We start from the raw sequence: 21,673 nt of genomic DNA, 5'->3' as shown, positions 1-21,673 counted from the left end.
AAGCATTGTGTCACCAGGACATATTTTACAAACTTGTTCAGAGAGTAAAAATCTTCGTTTGATGGGGGGGTTGGTGGGTATTACACCCATTCAGATCCTTTTGATACTAAGTCAATAGAAAGCTATAAGCAATCCTACCAAGCAACAGTCAACCACCAACCCAACCACCTCACCTTCACTGGACATTCTTGATAAAAGTTTGGAATCCCTCCTTCCCACATGCTAGCTCAATTCATAAATATAAAGATGAGAACCAAAAAAAATCTATGCTGGTCAAAAAAAAACCATGGAAAATGATAACAGATGAAATTAAGAAACAAAATAGCTATTATTTCACCATACGTGGAACAAACAAGAAGCTGAATTATGTACTCTTGTGCAGTGCTCCAAGTACTGTACTCAGCAGTAAGATAATAACCCAATACTCTGTACGCTCATGATTAAAATAAAGTCAACACTTTTTATTTGTCCGCTCATTAATGAATACCACAATTAATGAGATAAAATAGCTTGTTGTATTTCTTGACATGTGCTAGTGAAGATTACGTTGCACTTCTGTAAAACTGTCAGTTGGAGATGGAGGTGGTGGAAATTCTAGAGGCCCTAATGTTTGCTTGCCATCACGAATCATAATTTCCTGTTTGGGTTTGAATGTTAATGGAGCAAATCCATCACTATCTGCAGTAAGAACTATCCAATTAGAACCTACAAGTAAAAATGAAAAGGTTACTTGATGATATTCAAAATACAACTGAAAAAAAAAGTTACCCAGCTCCAAGTCATGATTACAATGTTTAAAAAACATCAATGTCAGGTATGCCTCCTAATTACTGTAAAATCATTTTATTCAATCTTTTCAGAAACTTCAACTTCCTTTTTTTTAAACCTAGATGTTTTGGTGCACACTATTGTAAATGTTCTAACACTGCTAATTACACAGTGAATTCAAGCAACTGCTATCAGTTCTGCAATCTCTGAAAAAACAATGTATCCAACCTGAAATTCATCTTAAAAGAAAGTATAATATCATAACTGCAGCTATTTAAAATTAAGAAACTTTCCAACTTAAAATCAAAATATGAACAAGTTTTCAGTTTCATTCTTGCAGTCAAATGCGACGAGTCTAATGAATCCTTCACTTTATCTTTTCGGAAATCATACTAGTTGTATGTAATGTTAGAATACAAATCATTTAATTTTAATTTAATATCTATTTCAATTGTATTTTCATGCATGTTTAGAATTTTAGTTGTCATCAATTAGAATAAAATTATACATTTCTTCAAAGGTTCAAGCTTAGATTGTGCTCATATAGTACGTTAAAATTCCAAAACTCAGCAGCTGAAAACTCCCATTATCCATCTATCTGCTGTGATATCTAATCAAATATGATCATTTTAATTTGAATACCAGCAACCACATAGTCATTTTAAGATGCTTTGGAGAGGTAACAAATGCACCCAATATTTAATCACAAAGTAGATATGAATTTGAGATTTTATTAGACTGCATACAGATGTCTTTCAGAAAAACACCTCTTTGCTTACTGAGTCAAATTTAAAGCTTAATCTCAATAAATATTTTATCATAATGAAACACACATAATTAAACTCTGACCAATCATTACCTTTAATGAATATTCTCAAATATGGTAATGTATGACAATTTAGATAATCAATTTTGGTTGTGAAAATAAAATTAATTAAATACAATATCCTGAGCTGCAGAGTGGCAGGTTAGAGGAATGTTGAGAAAGGCAAACAGAATTAATTTCAATCACATTCCATAGTAATCTTCTGATAATTGACCATTGTAATAACAAATGTGATTTTTAATGATTCATTCTTACGAAAGTGGATCCACGAACACAAGTCATAGTTCAAAGCAATGCATGCATATTTATCAAAAACCAAATATATCTTTAACAATGCATTATTTTTCCTTTTTTTACTTATTATGGTTTAAATTAATGACACATTGTAAATTTTGGGGTTTGAGAAGTTTGCATAATATTTAAAATTAGCAATGTGGTAATAAGAAAGAAAACAAGGGGGAAGATATCAAGACTGATAAGGTGAGCACAAATGGTGGCAAATGGAATTTAATATGAAGAAATATAAGATCATCCCTTTGGAAAATGCAAACAAAAGGCAAAACAGGACAATTGTTTGGTGAGAAGTATAGAAGAACAGCAAGACCTTGGATTGCACGTTAATAGTTGCACAATCATGGAAGGTAAATAAGATGATTTAGAAGAGATTCATCATACTTTCCTTCACTGACTCCCAAGTAAACACTTTCCATCACAGCTGCAATCCTGAGCCAAGCCACTATACCTTCATTTCAAATACTGAAATATGCTTCCCATCATGTGTCTTAGCCTGCACAATTAGTGAGTTCCATTCCCACGTGTCCTTGGATGGAGCATTCTCCTCCTTGTGTTCCCTCCCACTTACTAGCCAAGGATCACTTGGTCTGTCATCAGATGAGTTAACAGCCAACAAAAAAATGTTAGTCTGGCCCTTTGGGTCTCGACTGGCACTTTTGTCACTACTCGGCTCACCTACATCCATCCAGCCAAATTGTGAGGATGTCCATACACTGCAGTAGGAATTAAAGTCTACTGCAGTGGGACTTTAGGAAATGAAATAAAATAATTTAATGAATCAGTGCTTATGGGAAAACCAAATAAAGCACATAAAATTATAATGCTCAAAGCATAACAGAAAGAGGGTCATGCAAATAATAGACAAGCAGTCTGCAATTTAAAGAGAAAAGCAGAAACAAAGATCTTAGAAAATGGAATTAACAAGAAATGGAGTCTCCAGATATACTAGGAAAGATCAGATTACTTAAACAGAGGTACTGATTGTAATAATTAATTGTGGAAACTGGCAACCATTAACTGTCTCTTGGACCATCAGAATGATATTCAATGGATTTATTTCAAATTATTATTGCTGGATATAAAATGTGCCAGGTTATTATTTTTATAAGGAGCATTTGGAAAATCTGATCATTATATTTACATATTTATCATTCATATGTTAAAAAAGATTATTAGTAAATAAATAAGATCAACCATCTGTCCTATTTGCTAAGTTTATGACACACTACCAACGTCATGCTTAAGAAATAATCTCATTTCAGTGATAAGCTTTAGCACAGTAATCTCTGGTGATAATACAAGAACTGTTTGCTTCTGTTTGGGTATCCAATGTATTGTATGAACATTGTGGTGTTACTGAGTAATACTGAGTAATATTTTACTGAGTAATACTTTTTACAAATTTATTGTGGAAGTGTAGTGAAAGTAATTGTATTGCCAAAATCCACCTTGTGTTGTCAATCTTAAAATTTTAATTTAAAAACTTGTCTTTTTACATTTTAAACATAATCAGAACTAATGTTTAACCATGTTACCAGCATAAATTATGGTGGTTACACAGTCCATATAATAATTCACTGGCAGGCTATCTTTTAAGTAAACAAGGGAAAAAAAAATTTAATATAAAATTGGGAAAAGCACTGAACATAACTCCATTATCTGAAGCATTCTAAATGAACATTTTTCCAAACTCAAATCTGTATAATTTAAACTATAATGCTGCACAACTGGAATAAAACAGCGAGTTTGACTTTAGAAATTTTCTTATTTGATAGTGTTTTTATATTTTAAATTTCAAACAAAATAGTTTAAAAATGGGTATTTGATTCAGATGTCTGGCTCCTTTTATAATTCTCTGTGATAACAAGCACACAAAAAAAGCTATGCAGTGATTGACATTTTCTAACTTAGCTTTCAATTCTCTTACTTTTCTATCTCAACAGGATGATGCCATGTTGAAGAGGTATCCAAATCACAAGCAGATACTGTCGCATTTGACTAGATACAGTGATCCCACAATTCCAAGTCAGAATGGAGATAATTCAGTAATTTCTCCTATCTATTACACCTGAAAAATGGTCTACAGGTATATTTGCTGGGGGTACTTCCTTAAATTCTTCCCCGCTTTGAGCTCATTTGTTGGCAAGTTGAATGATGCCAAAAGACATATTGAGAAAGCTTTGGCTTGTGCATATACTGAAGATTTCTGCCCCCCTATATGTGGGTACTGGAAGAAGATGGGGCATTATGGGCTATTACACATTGACAGAAGCTTTCATTTTTTAGTTGCACTTTCAACTTTTTTTGTTGCCGTGCTAAGAATCCTTGAGCCATGCTAAGAATGCTATTCATTGCCACAACATTGAGACCTTTAAATCCAACCAACCAATTTTCCCTTGCAACCGCTGCAACCATGCTGCCTGTCCCACATCGGACTTGTCAGTCACCAACGAGCCTGCAGCAGACGTGGACATACCCCTCCATAAATCTTCGTCCGCGAAGCCAAGCCAAAGAAGATAAGACCATGAAACAAGTAACTTCAGTCATATTAGTAATATAGAAAAGGAATATTGAATTTGTATAAAATATTGCTATCTAATACAACTTCAGTAATGAACCCAATGAACATTTACAATTATAATTTTCATCTTAAGATGGTCTCTGGTCATTTGAATCAGGATCAAAACTCTGCCACCCAGCAATGTTTATAATTCCAGGAATATTTTAGTCATTACTGAAAATGGCAATAATGCACAAACTATTCACAAACTGAAACCACTTACCATAAAACATTTCAACAACAAAAAGGTTAAAAACTTCTTGGACTGTACTTAGTTGAAGCTTGCCATCACAAAGGAGAAAAGCTCGTTTTTCATCCACAATTGTATTCTCCTGCAGCTTTCTCTACAAAATATAATTTCAAAGGAATGTTATTTATTGTATATATAATTCCTTTCAATAAAATAATTTAAATTAATTTCATCAACAATAATTTAATTATCTTCCAATTTACAAATATTTTGGAATAACCATTACAATCTGCATATCTTCCATGGGTAACAGGATAGTACAGGGAGTTAAACAGGCAAGTTATATTGTAATAGAACTATTACTATTCTTTGAGATGAGGACCCCGAGGCCAAATTGAGCATAAACATTTATTTTTCTTTATTGACTGTATAGAATCTATGCAAAATTGTTTTCAATGATTTCAAAAAAATTCCAATTTGAAGCAGATCAATAAATTGAAATGTTCATAATGCCAACTAAATTGTAATTTAATTCATTAAGACCATGGCTAGAAGGTAAATGGAAAAGAGATTCTGTTGATGATGTCTTCATGCTATATTGAAGTTAAACTGTCAAGTGATCTATATTCTCCACCAAATATATGTCATGATTAACTAAAGGTTCTAAAATGGAAATGTATTTCAATTTATAGCACCAGCATACAATTTTTAAGAATATATACACCAAAAAGCGAAATAAATTACTAATGTGTGGACAGAAGACAGACTTAAAATTATAAGGTATATGATTTGAAAATTAAACATAGTGAAGGGATTCCATTTATACATTCATCCAGCTGAATGAAAATAAAATGTCAACTAATTTTAGCTTGTCCTACACCAACACATGAAGTAAATGTAGATGGTCCAAGTCAAAGTTTTGCCAAAATTACAGCCATTGAGATTGATTTTTTCTTCAATAATTAAATTGTGTAAAACTGTCTGATAAATACTCCTGACATACTCAAACAATTGAAGGACTGATCATATTGGAAACCAAAGATGCAAACAATCCAAAAATACACTGAAGCATGCTTGAAGAGGCAATATTGCACATTGAACATCAATAATTTATTTTTACACAGAAAATACATCAAAGCAAATATCTAAGCTTTAGAAAATAAAGAACTGACTGAACTTAGATTTTAAAGATTCAGCATCATTCATGGCACACTACATCTTTTACATTTTAATACAATTGTGAATATTTACTGTTAGAACTAAAATACAAATGTTGACAGCGAACAGTATGATCCAAGTCTATGCTGGTAGGTACAAATAATATCTGCCTAAAATAATGTACATGCTTCACACATTAAAAATCAGAAACTTCAATTATCAAAAACCTTACCCAGTAAGTTTTTCAGGTTATTTTTTTCAATAACTGCCATTTTGTAATTGTCATGTAGATCAATGTTGAGGCATCAGAGTTGTCTTCAGCACCGTATTATATTACAACAATGCATTCACACTACATTAATTGTCATTACTACCTGTTTTATTTTTCTATTGATGCAACGTGCAAATAGTTTTCTGTCAACTTCTTACAATTTGAGAAGTTCCTATCCTTGGGTTTTTATTGTGGAGGTCATCATAAATTTGATGGATGCTGTTCTTATACAACATGATTGCTAGATTCCCACATGTATCTTAAAATTCTTCCTCATGATTCCATGCTTAATTTTATCACTGATTTAAATAAGGATGCTTTAAATTAATAAAAAAATATTTATTTTTTAATGATTTAATACAAATGTGATGTATTATGTTTCAGGGTTTATGATAATTTAAAACAGAAATACACAGTGAGTCTAATTTCCCCATTGATATCACATTTTTATTAACTTCTACAATTGTCTACAAAAGTTTCTTGAAAATAAATTTATAAAATTATTTTCAAAACTTTTACCAAGGGAATATGTATACAGCCTATGTATTTTAGCAAAAGGAGCTTGTGTATTTTACCTGTATTTCACCTTAAGAAAGTATATCCAAAGGATGACAGTAGATTGAAGTAAGTGATTGAAGTTTTATGTTAGTTAATTTTTACTTTAGTTAAAAATGATTTCATTCAATGAGTGCTGGAACTCACTGCCTAAAAGGATGCTAAATGCAAAAACCCTCTCCATGTTTAAAATAAGTAGGTGAAAAACTGACGTGCAGGGTTATGGTGCTTGGTAGGAAGCTAACTAACAAAAATTAGAGACTCAGGTTAAAGGGGCTATTTTGGGATTGGCAATGTGTAGCAACATGCCACAAAAATCCAGGCTATTTGCAATTTATAATAATGAATTGGATGAAAGGACAAAGTACTGCAGACAAATTTGCTAAATGATATAACATATTCAAGTTGTGAGGACACAACATAAAGAACTTGCAAAGGGATATAGATAAATGGAATATAATCTGGAAAAATGTGAGATTATCCACTTTGGAAGGAAGAATGAAATTCTTTACTACAAGAGGTATGGAAAATAAAAGTAGGGAAGTTTTGTTGAAATTTTATAGGGCATTGATGAGTCCACACCTGGAGTATTGAGTAGATTTGGTCTCCACACAGGGCATACTTGAATAGGAGGAAATGCAGAAAGGGCTCATTAAGTTGATTCCTGAGTTTGACAGACTAAGAGAGGTTGAGCAGAATTGGCCTCTGCTCATTGCAGTTTAGAAGAATGGGAAATAATCTTGCCTACAAAGAAGTTAATAGATATGGGGAGAGCGCAAGACAATTAACCTGAGGCCAGGAGTGCATCAGCCATGACCTTACTCAATGAAAGAGACGACTGATCCATTGGCTTATTCCTGCTCCTGTTTTTGTTTTATTGTTTTAAGTACAACTGAAGTCAATTTTTGGTCTTAAAGCAGTTAAACAAAAATGTCTGTCAGTGCTGGGGTTGAGTGCAATACACAAATATGCTGTCAGAAGACACAATGGGCTAAATGGTTTGTCACTATGCAGTAAATTTCTACAATTCCTTGCACAATTTGTTTCATATACTCTACTAATAAAAAGTAAATTACTAATTATTGCATAGATCTGCAAGTGAAACTAACAAATTATTATTGCAAGGAACAAAATATATCTAATAGAGTAGTGATGATTCTCCAGAGTGAAAGAGGGAGATTTTTCTTTCATTCAATGTTACATCAATTGAAAAAAAAAACCAGGATTGTGGATGGTATGTAAGAGTAAAAGAAGATGATTGGCGATCTTTCTATCTACCTTATACAAAGGTCAGGAGAATGGGTTCAGGTGAGATGAGTAAGTGTCAATGTGGCAGGAATTAAACAAATAATTCAGATACAGGGTGGCATATGCTGTAACCTATTATCTTAGCCTTTAGAAAAGCAACTTAAAGTGAGGTTAGCTTTCATTTAGCTGCTGACATGTACTCGATGAGCAAAATAGCCTCCTCCATTTGTGGCAAGAATGCTAGACCATAGGGAGCTGCCTAAGCTCCAAGAGAAGCAGAATGGCTACCGTCAATAAAATCACAAATATTTGCTTTCCTATGTTCTCATTATCAAGGAATTCCAGTTCCTTTTAATTTTGAAAACATTACATGTTCAAATGTGTCATGTTAAAAGCTACCATTGTTTTCTTAGTTGTCACAAAATTAACAATTGAATGGTTAGTCAACTGCAGCCTTAAAATGAATAATAACGCTAATAAAATCTGTTAAAACTGAATGACTAATCTTTAACAGCATGAATTTGCATATCAAGTTCAGAAAATTTAAATATTTTTTAAAATTTTTCTTACGGAGAAATCCAACACAAGATTCAGCCTTTTAATTAAAAAAAATATTTCATTGTACATCTGACCAAATAATCCAAAAACCTGTATTTCAGTAGAATTCATTTCAACAATTAACAACAGCACTCTTTCATCGCTGATCACATTATTTCGTGTTTACTTTTTTTTAAAAGAATACTGAGTGAAGATTATAATTTTGAGGTTCTTCTGTAGCAGTGATTAAACTCAGGTCAAATAAATCAACACTTTAACTTCTATAATTAAGAGCAAAGGATAAGCATCTATCTTTGGCAACATAACTAAAATTAGAGAAAAACAAAATACCTGACAGATGACATAAAGAAATGAAGGATCAGATGGATAGCCTGTTGACAACTTCTTTCCATTTCTTGTACAGTCTGATATTTGAGAAAGACACAGTTTCATTTCTTTGAAACAATCAAGTACTTTTTCCATTTGCCTAGATAGTTGCTTAATTTCATCATTTGCTTTATCTCCGTCTTTCAGTAAAGTTCTAGCATGTGATAGAGTGTCTTGATCTTCCTTAAATAGGACTGGGCTACTCAAATCACTATTTAGTGGTTCAAGTCCATGAGTTGCTATGCAGCTATTTACAGGTTCTGCATCATAGTTTTCCAAAATCACTGCTGATTCACTGAGTGTTGCTCCGTCTATTGGTTTTAGAATGCTTGCTTCGGAGCTTTGCTTACCACTACTGTTCTTTATTTCTTCTATTAATCCCTTTTTACTACTTGGAAAGTGGATTGTGGTATTCCCCGGCAATAATAGTTCTTTTCCAATAACTGGCTCTTCCTTGGACAGGTTTTCAAAATATTTCTTCATTCCAGAGATATTAATACATGGCTGCCCAATCTTCGGAGTGTCTGGTAACACAGAAGAATCATCTAACAAAAGCTTTTTGGTCATAAGTCTGATTAAATAACGGTCTGAATTAGAAGATGGGAGAAAAGCAAAGTCGTTTGATTTCTGCCTTCCAACTAAAAGCAATAACAGTGCTTCAGTCAGAAAACACATACCTTTTGGCCGTTCATATTTTTGCAAATGAATCTGCTGAATATTAGGCATACTTGAAGGACTCACTGAATAGAGTAATATCACGTGACACGTGTTGGATGATACAGCAATAGTACATCGATGTGGATCGAAACATATTATATCAGGGACCAGAATTCCAGGTATGCTTACTTTTCTAGTTGTTGTTACTTTCATTTCAAAAGTTACTAAGATCAGATGTGAAGAATCATGACCACTTCCAGTAATGCAATCTCTTTGCTGTAGGTGAATAAGGGGGCTGGGATCTGATTTTCGATGATTTGCCAGAATATGGGTCAAGTCGACAGGACCAGATGATAAAAATGTCGGTTCTTCTACTAATGACTTTGAGGAATCTACTGATTTTCTTCTCGTCTCCACGGAATGGGTTTCATCCACAGCCAGCGTCGTGGGTCGTGGGATTAAAGATTCAGTTTCAGATATAGGTGTAACATCAAAGGCAAGGCCAGCATTGAGACCACAGATTTTATCAAGCGGAAGTTCAGTTGTCACAATCACCTGCAAATCCAAACATGCTGCCACTGCACAGATACTTCCTCCAACGTCAAATATTGGACAAAAGTTGCACGCATTAAGAGTCTTTTGAGTATTATTCCAAATATAGGAATGAAGAGCGCTGCCTATGGCAATCACTAAACGACTTCCATCTGTGGTCCAACAAGCACAATGAATCAAGCCACCACTCCTGATGTCTGCTTTAACTCTACGATTGTCAATGTGTACTGCAAACAATACTGAGGCATCTCTTTTTGTTAAAACTAACAGGGCATCATGTTTTGGATGCCACACACAGCCTTGCTGCAGAATTGGAAAAATCTCTCCCAGCTCACAAGTTTGGGAAACTAATAGTTTGTTTTGTTCCAATGTGCTGTTTTGTAACTGCCATACAGTTATATGTTTTTTATGCTGAACAGCAAGCAATGCCAGAGTTCCCGTATAACAAACAGGACCCCAATGAAGCCCATTCACATGTTCAAAACTTCCAATGACGCTGCTTTCTCCAAACTTTACCTCACCATTGACTAGGTAAACAGCTGTGAGAGCAACTTGCTTTCCATCTGTCCATGCAATCCCATGAATTGGATGAAGAGCTTGATGCAATACATTAATTCCAGTTCGCAGCAATTTTGCTCTTCCAAGTTCCATACTGACCATCTTTAGGTTCCTAGAGGTCATACAAAAAAAAAGAAAACATTGAATAAGTGGTGTATTTTCCTTACAAACATTTTAACATGACATATATCTTATCAAATTAAAGCAAATTCATCTTTTAAAATCTGCAGCATTGGTGAATGAGTGTTTGTCTTACTGATGTGAAAGATATAACCTTCTCTCACAGCAGACTATTGCTTACCTCGGGATTCTTGAATAGAGCCGTCCTAAAAAGGAAAGCTACAACACTTAATCTGTAATGAGACTTGAGCCGATTATATTCAAAAGTAGCCAGACATTAATGCTTTTATCAAATTAAAAATGAATAATTTAAACATTTACCATGGAATTTGCATGCAAAGAAATCAAATGCAAAATAATAAAGCAATAGCTCTGATTTTCTGTTGCATTAAATATTCCAATGATTATATTTTTTCTGCTGTTTTGTTGAACAGGAAAATAAAATCAACAGAAAAGTTACTTTTGATAAATTTTTGATCAGTTCTTTTTTAAGAAAACTTTGGACATACAGGCCATTTCAACCCACAAGTCCATGCTGCCCAATTTACATCCCATTAACCTACATCCCAGTACGTATTGGAGGAAACCGGATAAAACATGTGCAGACACGGGAAGAACATAAAAACTCCTGACAGACAGTGCAGGATTCGAACCTTGGTCTGGTCCCGATCGCTGGCACTGAAAAGGCATTGCACTGGTGCTGTAAAGGCATTGTGCTAACTGCTACACCAACTGTGCCACCCAAACTTCTGTGACACAACCTCTTGCAATGAAAGCCTTGGTTGAAAAATTGCCATATTTTCCATATTTATCAATAACTATTGTTATATTTTGACATTGTCTAAAGCTATAGTTTGTGTAGATGTGTAGATGAAGCGCAAGTCTCAAATTTGATTAAAATACTGGAATCCAAAATTATTCCAAGAATCAGTCGTTCACACAACAGCTCTCAAACTAAAAGCCAGCAATTTGTTTAACAACAGTTAATTACTAAGCAGTACCAAGAATACTCAATAATGACAAACTGCAAAGTTTTATATGCCACCAGCATCCAGAAATGGCATGGTTTACAGTTAAGCCATATATATAGTACAATTATATTGCCTTCATTAATCTCAAGTATTCTTTTTCAGTCTTAAGCATTAGTATTAACACCACTTGATCTCTTAACTAAATCACTCCTTCTGCATTTCAAAACTATTTAAGAAATGTGGTTTCCAATAAGATTCCCACTGGGGTAGAGCAAATCCAAAACTGTTCACATTATGCAGCCTCCAATCCAGAACCAAGGTCATCCCAATAACAGTTTTTGAGCTGCAATGTACAGATGATATTTGCAAATGGAATTATTCAAAGGCTGAACTCTAAATCATCATCTATTAATTCACTGAAGCATATGAGGGAATGGTCTCTAATACTTAACATTTACAAAGAAAGGTTGTTGACAAATCTGCTGTGACTGTATAACATCACCCTTCACTGATTAATGTCCAAACAGAAGCTTAAACTACATGGACTACTTCCCCTGTCTCCGAAGCCACATCTTAACAAATGCAGCTATCAATAATGAACTTCACCAGCATCTTCAGTGTGCCAACATAGCCTTTAGTTGTCCGAGAAAAAGAATATAAAAGCTCACAATCTTCCCTGCTATTTCCCTGACACATTTCTGTCACATGGACTATATATTGTGGGGATATCGAAGCACATTGACGCTGTCCACATAACCCTCTCAATCCACTGAAAAAATAAGTGACACAATTCACAGTTGGCATAGAGGTTAACACAATGCCTTTACAGCGCCAGCTCGTAGGATTGGACTTAGGTACAAATCCCATACTGTTTGCAAGGAGTTTGTACATTCTACCTGTGTCTGCATGGGTTTTCTCACACTGTTCAAAAACATACTGGGGGTGTAGGTTGATTAGGGTAAGTTGGCGAGCATGGACTCGTGGGCCGAAATGGCCTGTCACCATGCTGTATGTCTAAATAAAAAAATTAAAAATAAATTCAGCATCCTATCCCAAAGCTGCAACCCTACCATTGAGTTCTTAATTACTCCCAATTACCATTTATATGCCTGACACCAGACTTCAGAAGCAGACACAATTCCCAGCTCTTTTCTGGGAAGACATGATCACATGGACAGAGGATACAATTCCTCTGTTAGTTTGAAATGCAATAACCCCATTTAGTCGTGGAAATTCCTGGCCCAGAACAGCCAAAATGGAGAATGAGCATTTAGGATGGCCTCAGGTCTATTGATCAAAAGCGGACAAAAGCCTTGTGTACAAGTGCACTACCTCTAAACCTACCTAATATTTTGCCTCTTTTAAATGCTTACTACCCCACCTACGGCAGTCTGCAAATCCCACAATGCTCTCCATCAGCAACCACAGAACATATTGAAGCAAACAATTCTACAATTTATTAGGCTAAGATTTTGCAGTGCAATTGTGATGCCCAATATCACAATAAGATAACAGGTTTTAACAAATAAATAATTTCATTGCACTTTTGAATTTTTGTAATAGAAAACCATTGATGTTTGGAAGGCAAAGTCTGCTATTGCTGGAACCTGACTAGATGAGAGGGTGACTGATGATATGAAGAGAAATCAGATCAATTTTAGTCATAGAAATTATTCACGGTGAATAATTAGTGACTAGAACATTTGAATTTGTTCATTCTCTGGATATGGATGTCACTGGTAAATGATCATATTTACTTATCACTCTGTCCATTAAACTATCTGAAATGGCAATTAAGAGCTTAGAGTTAAATAATTGCTTGATTTCCCTCCCTGACTGGTGCTAATGAAAGATGAGTTGTCATGGCAATCTGTTCCACTAATTCCAGTCACTGCAATGTACACTACTTTTTAAAAAAAATTACTTACTTCAATTTAAATTCTCTAGTTGTTGCAGTGGTTTTCAGTATCCAATCCTCTAAACGAAAAGACAAGATATCTGAATGCTTGTCCAGTAGTTTAATTGCTGTGCTACAATACTCTATTTTTCTTGATGAGAAAGGAATAAATTCCAAAAGGGACGTGGGGTACAGAGCCTTGGTTTCACTCTCAGTTAAGGCAGTTGTCAGACTGTGCTCCACTTCACCAAAAATGCATGCAGAAGACCATAAGATGTGGGAAACAGAAGTCATTCAATAGGATCATGACTGATCTGACATTCCCTGTCTGCTTTCTTGATTTTTCCTCATTACTGTCACAATTAGAAATATGCCTTACAACAAGGTCTTTACCCTCACAATTCTCTGTGGCAAGGAAATCCAAAGAAATTCTTCAGATCAGTCTGAAATAGACACTCCTTTATTCTGAGATCATACCCTCTGGTTCTGGACTCTAGCATGACAGGAAACATTGTCTCAGCATTTATCCTGCCTTATTTCCTATAAAACGTAGGTTTTTTTTAAAATCACATCTCATTTTTTACTATGGCCTCTCTAGCACATTATGCAGCTTAAAAAAATGCAAAAAATTAGGTCGTTTTCGAGGTAGTGCACTTGTACACACAAGGCTTTTGTCTGCTTCTGATCAATAGACCGGAGGCCATCCTAAATGCTCATTGACTACTCTGGGCCAGGAATTCCCATGACTCCGTGGGGTTGTGCGTTTCAAGTTAACAGAGGAATTGTATCCTCTGTCCACGTCATTTTTTTTACACCCCAACCCCCTTGAAATAAGGGCCAACATTCCACTGCCACTTAATCTTATAATAACACGTGTGCTAGCTTTCAGTTGCTGTATCTGGTATATAGTGTTAGAAATAGAAATACCTTAACAGAAATTGCTCGAGACAAAAATTGAGAACAAAGAACATTTATTATAACAACAATGCAAAGTTGGGTGCTTCCCCTTACCCTGGGAATACACACATACACTGGGGCTCACCCAACTTTTATACTGTGAATTTCAGTATCAGAATACCCTCCCCCTTACATTCTTCTGCCCCCTGGATGGGTTTGGCATAGGCAATCCTTCCCGCCTACGTGCAGTTTCAGTGGACTTGGAGGACCAGGGGGTATCCTGTCCGTGTCTTCTTATGTCATTATCCCCATTGTCCTTATTCACAACCTTGCCCTTGTCCCCATTCACACCTTTCCAACTCTCAGAGCTACAGTCCCTTCATATACAGAGTTCGCTAATCCTGTCTAGGGTTTACTAATTAAATATGCATAACTTGATAAATCTGTGTATGGCTTACTAATTATATATGGCTTCTGTCTAGGGCTAGGAGACCCTTATCTCATCCAGACTATCTCAACTTCCTACATTCTATTATTCCTTACCTCTCCTTATCTTATTCATACGGCGGGCTCACTGATCCTGTCGAAAAGACTAGAAGGTTCTTATCTTACATAGGCTGACTCCGCTTCCTGCATTCTAATTTCCATGCTTAGCCTGTTCATACTGGTTTAATCCATCACTCCATGTGTCTGTACTAGTTTCCCCATCTTTCATATTTTTATGCCAAGTTTACTCATCTCTCACAATAGTAATCTCATGCCTCCATCCCGTTCCTTCATGCGATGGCTAATGGCAATTTCTCAGTTTGTTCCTCCTTCACTTTTCCCCATGATAGGAGACTCGAAGCCACCACTTACGAATGAGTCAGTTACTGGGCACTTTCAGCAATACAGGTGAATGAATTCGGACTCATGTGGGACGGGAGAGCGGGCACTAAAGCGTTATCAGCAGTTTTCAGGTTCTTAACACAGATCATTAACTTTGTTTCTCTCGTCACAGATGTTGCCTGTCCTGTTTTAGATCTGCAGCCATTTCTGTTTTTACGTAGATCCACAATCAGGGAGGGAGGCAAGGCGTTGAAATGGTTGCCTGGGGAGGGCGGATTCCCTCTCCCTCCACATTCATGTCAATGAACGGAAGCTGGGCGGTGAGACAATAAGGGCTCCTTTATCTTTGAACCCAGGCTTTGACGCAGTTAACGACCGGGATTTGAATTCGATCCGTTCACAACTCGATGCCCCTGAACTCACCCACCCTCTCTCTTTCCGTCCCACTCAACAACATGGACGAATCACTTTGCCGGAAGCACCGCGGCGGCAACCGCTTGACTTCCGCTCTTGCGCAAACGGAGCTGCGGCATCGCGGGCCGGTGAAGAAATGTTGGACCTTTCCCAGTGGGCGTGATGAACAGAGCCAACAGGGTGGAAAGCGCCGATCACGCAGCCAGCGAGTGCTTTCACGTGTCTTTTTGGTCATGTGTCTCACTTAGATTTGAGGTCTGAGCAGACTTAATTAAAACTGAACCCGAAACAAAGCCACTCGGGATCATCACCGTCAGAGCGTCTACGCTCATACTGTAGTAAACGGATCACTCTGAAGTGGACAGAGTGCATTGGATAAAAACCCCACAGAAACTGCAGCATGTTTCAGACTGTCAGCCGCATTTGTATCAATTTGAAACCCCATTCATCAGAACTAGATGAACTCATCGAACAACATTTTCTTCAGCTCCATCCAACTGTAAATTTCATCGGACAAAGGGAATATATTTGATCGTCTGTGAAGCCACATTTCCCATGGTGTTTGCCGTGTGACCAAGGGCCCAGGCCCAAAATGTTGGGTGCCCTTTCATTCCTATGGATTCTGCAAGACCTGCTGAGCTTCTCCAGCACATTTGGGTATTGCGCTCGACGCCAGTATCTGCAGACTTTCCTTGTTTAACTGTTTACAAAAAAAACATGCTGCTAATAAAATATAAATTCACGGATGAATGAGTGCAATTAGAGGGGAAAAGAACACTGGAAAATGTGTGAAACGTGGGTCAGGGCCATCAAGGCAAAAATAGAATATTGAAAATATCCAGCTGATCAGGCTCTGCCTGTGGACCAAGAGAAACCCCACTAATGTTCCAACTAGATAACCTTACAGAAGAATTGGAAGGCAAAGCACTGTTTTTCGAGTTTACATTGGGTCTCATTGGAGCATGGCAGAGACTGAAGGTAGATTAGTCAAGTCAAGTTCATTGTCATCTGATTGTACAACTTCAACCCAACGAAACAGCATTCTCTAATCCTCGGTGCAAAAACATGCAGACATACAACCAGACAACACATATACAGACAAATAATACATATGCAGGAAAGTATTACATCTTTAAAAATAAGTAAAGAAATATTGTTTTGTACAAATGAGTCTCAGGTGGTTAGTGTGTGCAGTTCCTTTGGTCTGTCAGCATTCTCACTGCCTCAGCTTGGTGGTGCTGGCTCTAATACTCCTGTATCTCTTCCCTGAAGGGAGCAGCTGAAAGTGCAGGGTGGATGGGCTTCTCAGTGATTTTGTACACGCTCTTCAGACAACAATCCCAGTGCTGTTTGTGCGTGCTTTAACTAAGGGAATAGGAGGCCTCTTTCAAGGTAGATCTTTTAACTAATGAAATACCTCTCTCAATCTCCATTATTGATGTATGGGCAACCCTGAGTACAGAAGCAGCTAGTCCAGATGGCATATCTGGCCATGTGCTTAGAGCCTGTGCAGAACAATAGCCCCGGCAGTTGTTCCAACGAGCTTTAAGATTGCTACCATCGTGCCTGTGCCAAAGTACTCTACCGCTAGGAGTCTGAATGACTATTGTGCATTTACCCCCATCATCACAAAGTCTTTTGAGAGGTTGGTCTTTAATGGATGTCACTATGGATTCTCATCAATCCCCTACCATTTCAACAGTGCTTCATTCTGACTCATTTGGACAGCTCCAACTCTTATGTTAGAATGCTGTTCATTGAAGAGAGCTGGACTTTCAACACTGCTGACACCTCTAAGCTGATAACCAAACTTCATCTTCATGGTATCAGCACATCCCTTTGTAATTGGATTTTAGACTTCCTAACTAACAGACCTCAATCTGTTAAGATGGGCAATATTTTCTCTTCCATCCTTACCTTGAATACTGGCATGTCCCAAGGTTGTGTGTTGAGCCCCTTTTTGTATTCCCTCTTTACCTCCTACTGCATTTCTATGTATAGTACAAATTTAATAATCAAGTTTGCAGATGACACCATGGTGGTAAACCTGATTAAAGGGGGCAATTAAATGGCCTATAGAGATGAGGTTCAGCATCTGACCTTGTGGAATACAGATAACAACTTGACTCTCAACACTCAGAAGACCAAGGAGATCATAGTGGACTTCAGGCCTGCCAGAAGCCACAGTCACATCCCGATTTACATCAATGAAGTGGTGGTGGAGCATTTACCGAGCTTTAAATTCCTTGTCGTCCATATCTCTGAAGCTCTCACTTGGGCCTTGAATTCTTCAATTCTGATTAAAAAGATACAACGGCATCTTTATTTTTTGAGGAGCTTGAGAAAGATGCACTTCTGTTCCAGGATACTATTGGATTTCTGTAGATGCACAATTGAAAACATGCTAGCATATGGTATTTTGGGAATTGTATTGCACAAGATCGCAGGACACTCCAATGTCTAGAGTATATACAACCCCCTCCCTTCTCAGTACCTTGAAAGGTCCTCCATAGGGGCACACTGCAGGTGGGGGGGGGGGGTTACCTGGTTTGCCCCGTCTTACAAAGACAAAGTCTATAGCTTTGAGTTCTTGAACGATGTGGCTGGTTGGCATCCTGTGAGTGGTGGTAAGATGTGGTCATGGGTAGGCGGTGTGGTTCCTCAGCTGCTGTAGGACGTCCAAGGTGTTCAGTATTGGTTCCATGGAGCTGAAATGGATGTCGCCTGGGATGGAGAGTGGTGTGCCGAAGACCATTTCCACCAATGAGGTGGGGAGGCCCTCTTTAGGTGCTGTATGGATGCCCAGCAGGACTCATGGGAGTTCATCCATCCAGTTGGGTCCATGCAGCCGTGATTTGAAGGCTGCTTTTAGATGGTGGTGAAATTGCTCCACCAGCCCATTGGATTGGGGGTAGTAGGCGGTTGTGTGGTGTAGCTGGGCTCCCCAGTCAAAGTTATGTGGGAAGGGACACTAAAACGGGCAACCCACTGTGAGGTAAAGGCCTTCGCACAGGTCTCTGTGTCACAGGCCGGCATGGGCACCGTCTCTGGCCAGCATGTAAAGCGGTCAACCGCGGTGAAAAATTAGCTCACCCCCTACAATGTCCACGTGCACATGATCGAACCTGTCCATTACAGGTGGGAAACATTACACTGGGCCTTTAGTATGTCGATGGACATTGGCTCACTGGCATTGTACACAAGTTTTTGCCCAAAGTGAAACTTGACGCCATAGTCTTTGCCATACGAACCTGTCCAAAATGGGGCAGACGTATGACTGGATGGAAGGATGAGAGACTTTATACACTTGATTGAATACCCGCCAGCTCTAGGTGATGGGCAGGATTGGCCTGGAGTGGCCTGTAGACATATCACACAGGAGTGCTGGGCCTCCTGGGTCCAGCCCAAACTCCTCAATTGGTAGGCTGGTGATGGCAGTGCGGTATACCTGTGTGTTGACATCTTCAGCCTGGTCCCTGGCGAGTTGAGCTGTGTTGATGTCACTTCGGAGATCGTTGGCCTGGACAGTGCATCAGCTACCATGTTGGACTTCCCTTCTATGTGGCAGATGTCTGTTGTATATTCGGAGATGTACGAAAGGTGCCGTTGTTGCCTTGCCAACCATGGGTCCGAGACTTTGCCCAGTGTCTGCACCAGCAGCTTGTGGTCCATATAGGCTGTGAACACTCTGCCTTCGAGGATGTATCGGAAATGTATGGCCAGGTACATTTTGCTAGCAGTTCCCAATCAAAAGTGCTATACTTCAGTTCGGGTGGTCGGAAGTGTTTGCTGAAGAAAGTGAGTGGCTGCCACTGGTGATCCACCTGCTGTTGCAGCACTGCACCCACTGCCTGGTCTGAGGCGACTGTTGTTAACGATAGGGGTAAGTCTGGATCCAGTTGTGTCAGGAACATGGCTTTGGAAAGTGCTGTTTTATTCTCCTTGAATGTTTGGAGTGTCTCTGCAGATCAGCTACCTTAACGAGATCTAAGAGAGGCTGCATGGTGGCTGCTGCTCCTGGGAGGAAGCAATGATAGAAATTCACCATCCCAAGGAATTCTCAAGGGTTTTGGGCCTGGGAAAGTTCCGAATGGCCTCAACCTTGTCAAGCAAAGGTGTTGCTCCTTCGCTGGAGATGCGGTGCCCAAAGAAGTCAATGATGGACAAACCGAACTGGCACTTGGACGGGTTGATGGTTATCCCGAAAATCTGCAGCCGGGCAAACAGGCATTTTAAATGTTCTTTGTGGGTCCTGGAGTCTGGGGTGACAATGACGATGTCATCCAGGTACACGAAAATCCCTTGCGTGTCTCTTGCCAACATGTCCATGTGGCACTGGAATGTTTGGGCACGTTTTTCAGCCCGAATGACATTCTCAGGAACTTGAAGAGGCTATATAGGGTGATTGTGGCCGTCTTCCAGATGTCGTCCTGGTGCAATGGGATCTGGTGGTAGCCCTTCATCAGATTGACTATATAAAATATCTGGGCACCTTAGAGTCATGTGGCAAAGTCCTGTATTTGTGCGATGGGGTATCTGTCCAGTACTATTGCATCATTGAACCTCTGGTAGTCTCTGCAGGGGTGCCAGCTGCCAGAGATCTTTGGGGCCATGTGTAGTGGCAAAGCCCATGGGGTGTTGGAACAATGGACTATCCCCATTTCCTCCATGGTGGAAAACTCGGCCTTGGCTTGGAGGCACTTATCTTGAGGAAGTTGCCATGCCTGTGTATACACGGGAGGTCCAGTGTTCTCAATGTGGTGTTGCATGCCATGTGCTGGTTCTGCATCGTGGAAGTTGGGGGCCAGTAGAGCAGGGAAGCCATCGAGCAGTGCAATGTACTCGCATTGTTTGAGTGTGTGGACTCCCAAAAGCTGGAAAGTGCATTGGTGCAGCGTGAGGGGGGAAAACCTGAAAGGTGGTGGCATTAACCAGCCGGCATTGGTTGAGGTCGACCAAGAGTTTGTTCGCCTGGAGGAAATCCACGCCTAGGAGAGCCTGGTCTACTGAGGTACAGTCAACACCTGAAAATGGTGTTTCCGGTGTAAATGGTCATGTAACATGTCCCATAGGTGGGGATGATTGAACTGTTGGCAACCTGTAGGTTGGCATTGTTGTTCTGCTCAAAGAAAGTTGACAGAACTAGGCTGATTTCTGCATCAGTGTCTATCAAGAATTTCTGCTGGGCCTTCCAGATAAAGCAGGGCTTTTTTAGTGCCAACCGCTGAGGCCACTAATGGTGGCTGGCTTGCTCATTTCCCTGCACCGGACTGGGTTTGCTGCCTGAAAAGGTGCACGGTATTACACACTGCCGGGCATTGCAGCCCCACTGACAGTGGTAGTAGCAATACCCTGCTATTTTGTTGCTGCCGTGCCGCGTTGTGGCTGAACTGTTGCGATGGCCACCATGGGGTTGCACGAGGTGGCCAAGGTTTGTGCTGTTGCTCACACTGTGCAAATGAGCTGCATGTGGATGGAGTCGGGTTACGGAGTGCGGAATAGCCGGTCTGCTTCTCTTGCCACGAGGTGCAGTTTGGCAAAGTCCATGTTGGAGATGGCGGTGGCGACGTGGACCGGAAACTTGGAAAGGAACAGGGCCTCAAACAGGAAGCACTTTATGTGTCCATCTGCAAGGGCCACTAGCTCCTGCATCAGTTCTGAGGGGTTGCAATCACCTCGGCCCTGCTGAAATAAATGCTGTCCACACCAAGCAAGTAAACCAGTAACTGCTGTTTATTCAAACCACAAGTGTTCTTTTTTAGGGAAGGGTGTGATGTCATAATGCTGGCTGTTCCCCTGGCATGCAGCCTGGAACTTCTGCTGGCTGTTTGCTATAGTGATTTTGTGCAGGGTTGGCCCAGCCCACTACACCATATTATAAATGTAGGTGGAGAAACATGAAGGCCACTGATCGCCAGTTGGTGAGCAGTGTAAATTTTTTGCCAGCGAGGTAATGCCTCCAATGCCTGATGGCCTCTACAATGG

The 21,673-nt window shown here is 38.9% G+C and overlaps 1 protein-coding gene across 6 annotated transcripts; it reads right to left on the bottom strand.

The window, feature by feature from the left end:
• Positions 1 to 440: 440 nt before the first annotated feature.
• On the bottom strand, positions 441 to 21,417 carry wdcp (WD repeat and coiled coil containing). 6 transcript variants are annotated; one of them, XM_069886393.1, is made up of 4 exons: positions 17,920 to 21,417; positions 8,759 to 10,673; positions 4,672 to 4,792; positions 441 to 705 (listed from the first exon to the last, which is right to left on the bottom strand). In XM_069886393.1, exons 1-4 carry the CDS (start codon positions 17,943 to 17,945, stop codon positions 533 to 535), a joined length of 2,235 nt encoding a protein of 744 aa, XP_069742494.1. In that variant the 5' UTR covers positions 17,946 to 21,417; the 3' UTR covers positions 441 to 532. The 6 variants fall into 6 exon arrangements, with proteins under 6 accessions (XP_069742494.1, XP_069742497.1, XP_069742495.1 ...); XM_069886396.1 differs by lacking the exon at positions 17,920 to 21,417 and adding an exon at positions 15,702 to 15,803; XM_069886394.1 differs by lacking the exon at positions 17,920 to 21,417 and adding an exon at positions 14,990 to 15,786.
• Between the last annotated feature and the right edge of the window lie 256 nt (positions 21,418 to 21,673).

The sequence above is a fragment of the Narcine bancroftii genome, chromosome 6 (assembly GCF_036971445.1).
Source record: "Narcine bancroftii isolate sNarBan1 chromosome 6, sNarBan1.hap1, whole genome shotgun sequence".
NCBI classification, from domain to species: domain Eukaryota; kingdom Metazoa; phylum Chordata; class Chondrichthyes; order Torpediniformes; family Narcinidae; genus Narcine; species Narcine bancroftii.
The sequence above is the reverse complement of the archived record's forward strand: the minus strand, read 5'-3'. Positions and strand labels throughout refer to the sequence as shown.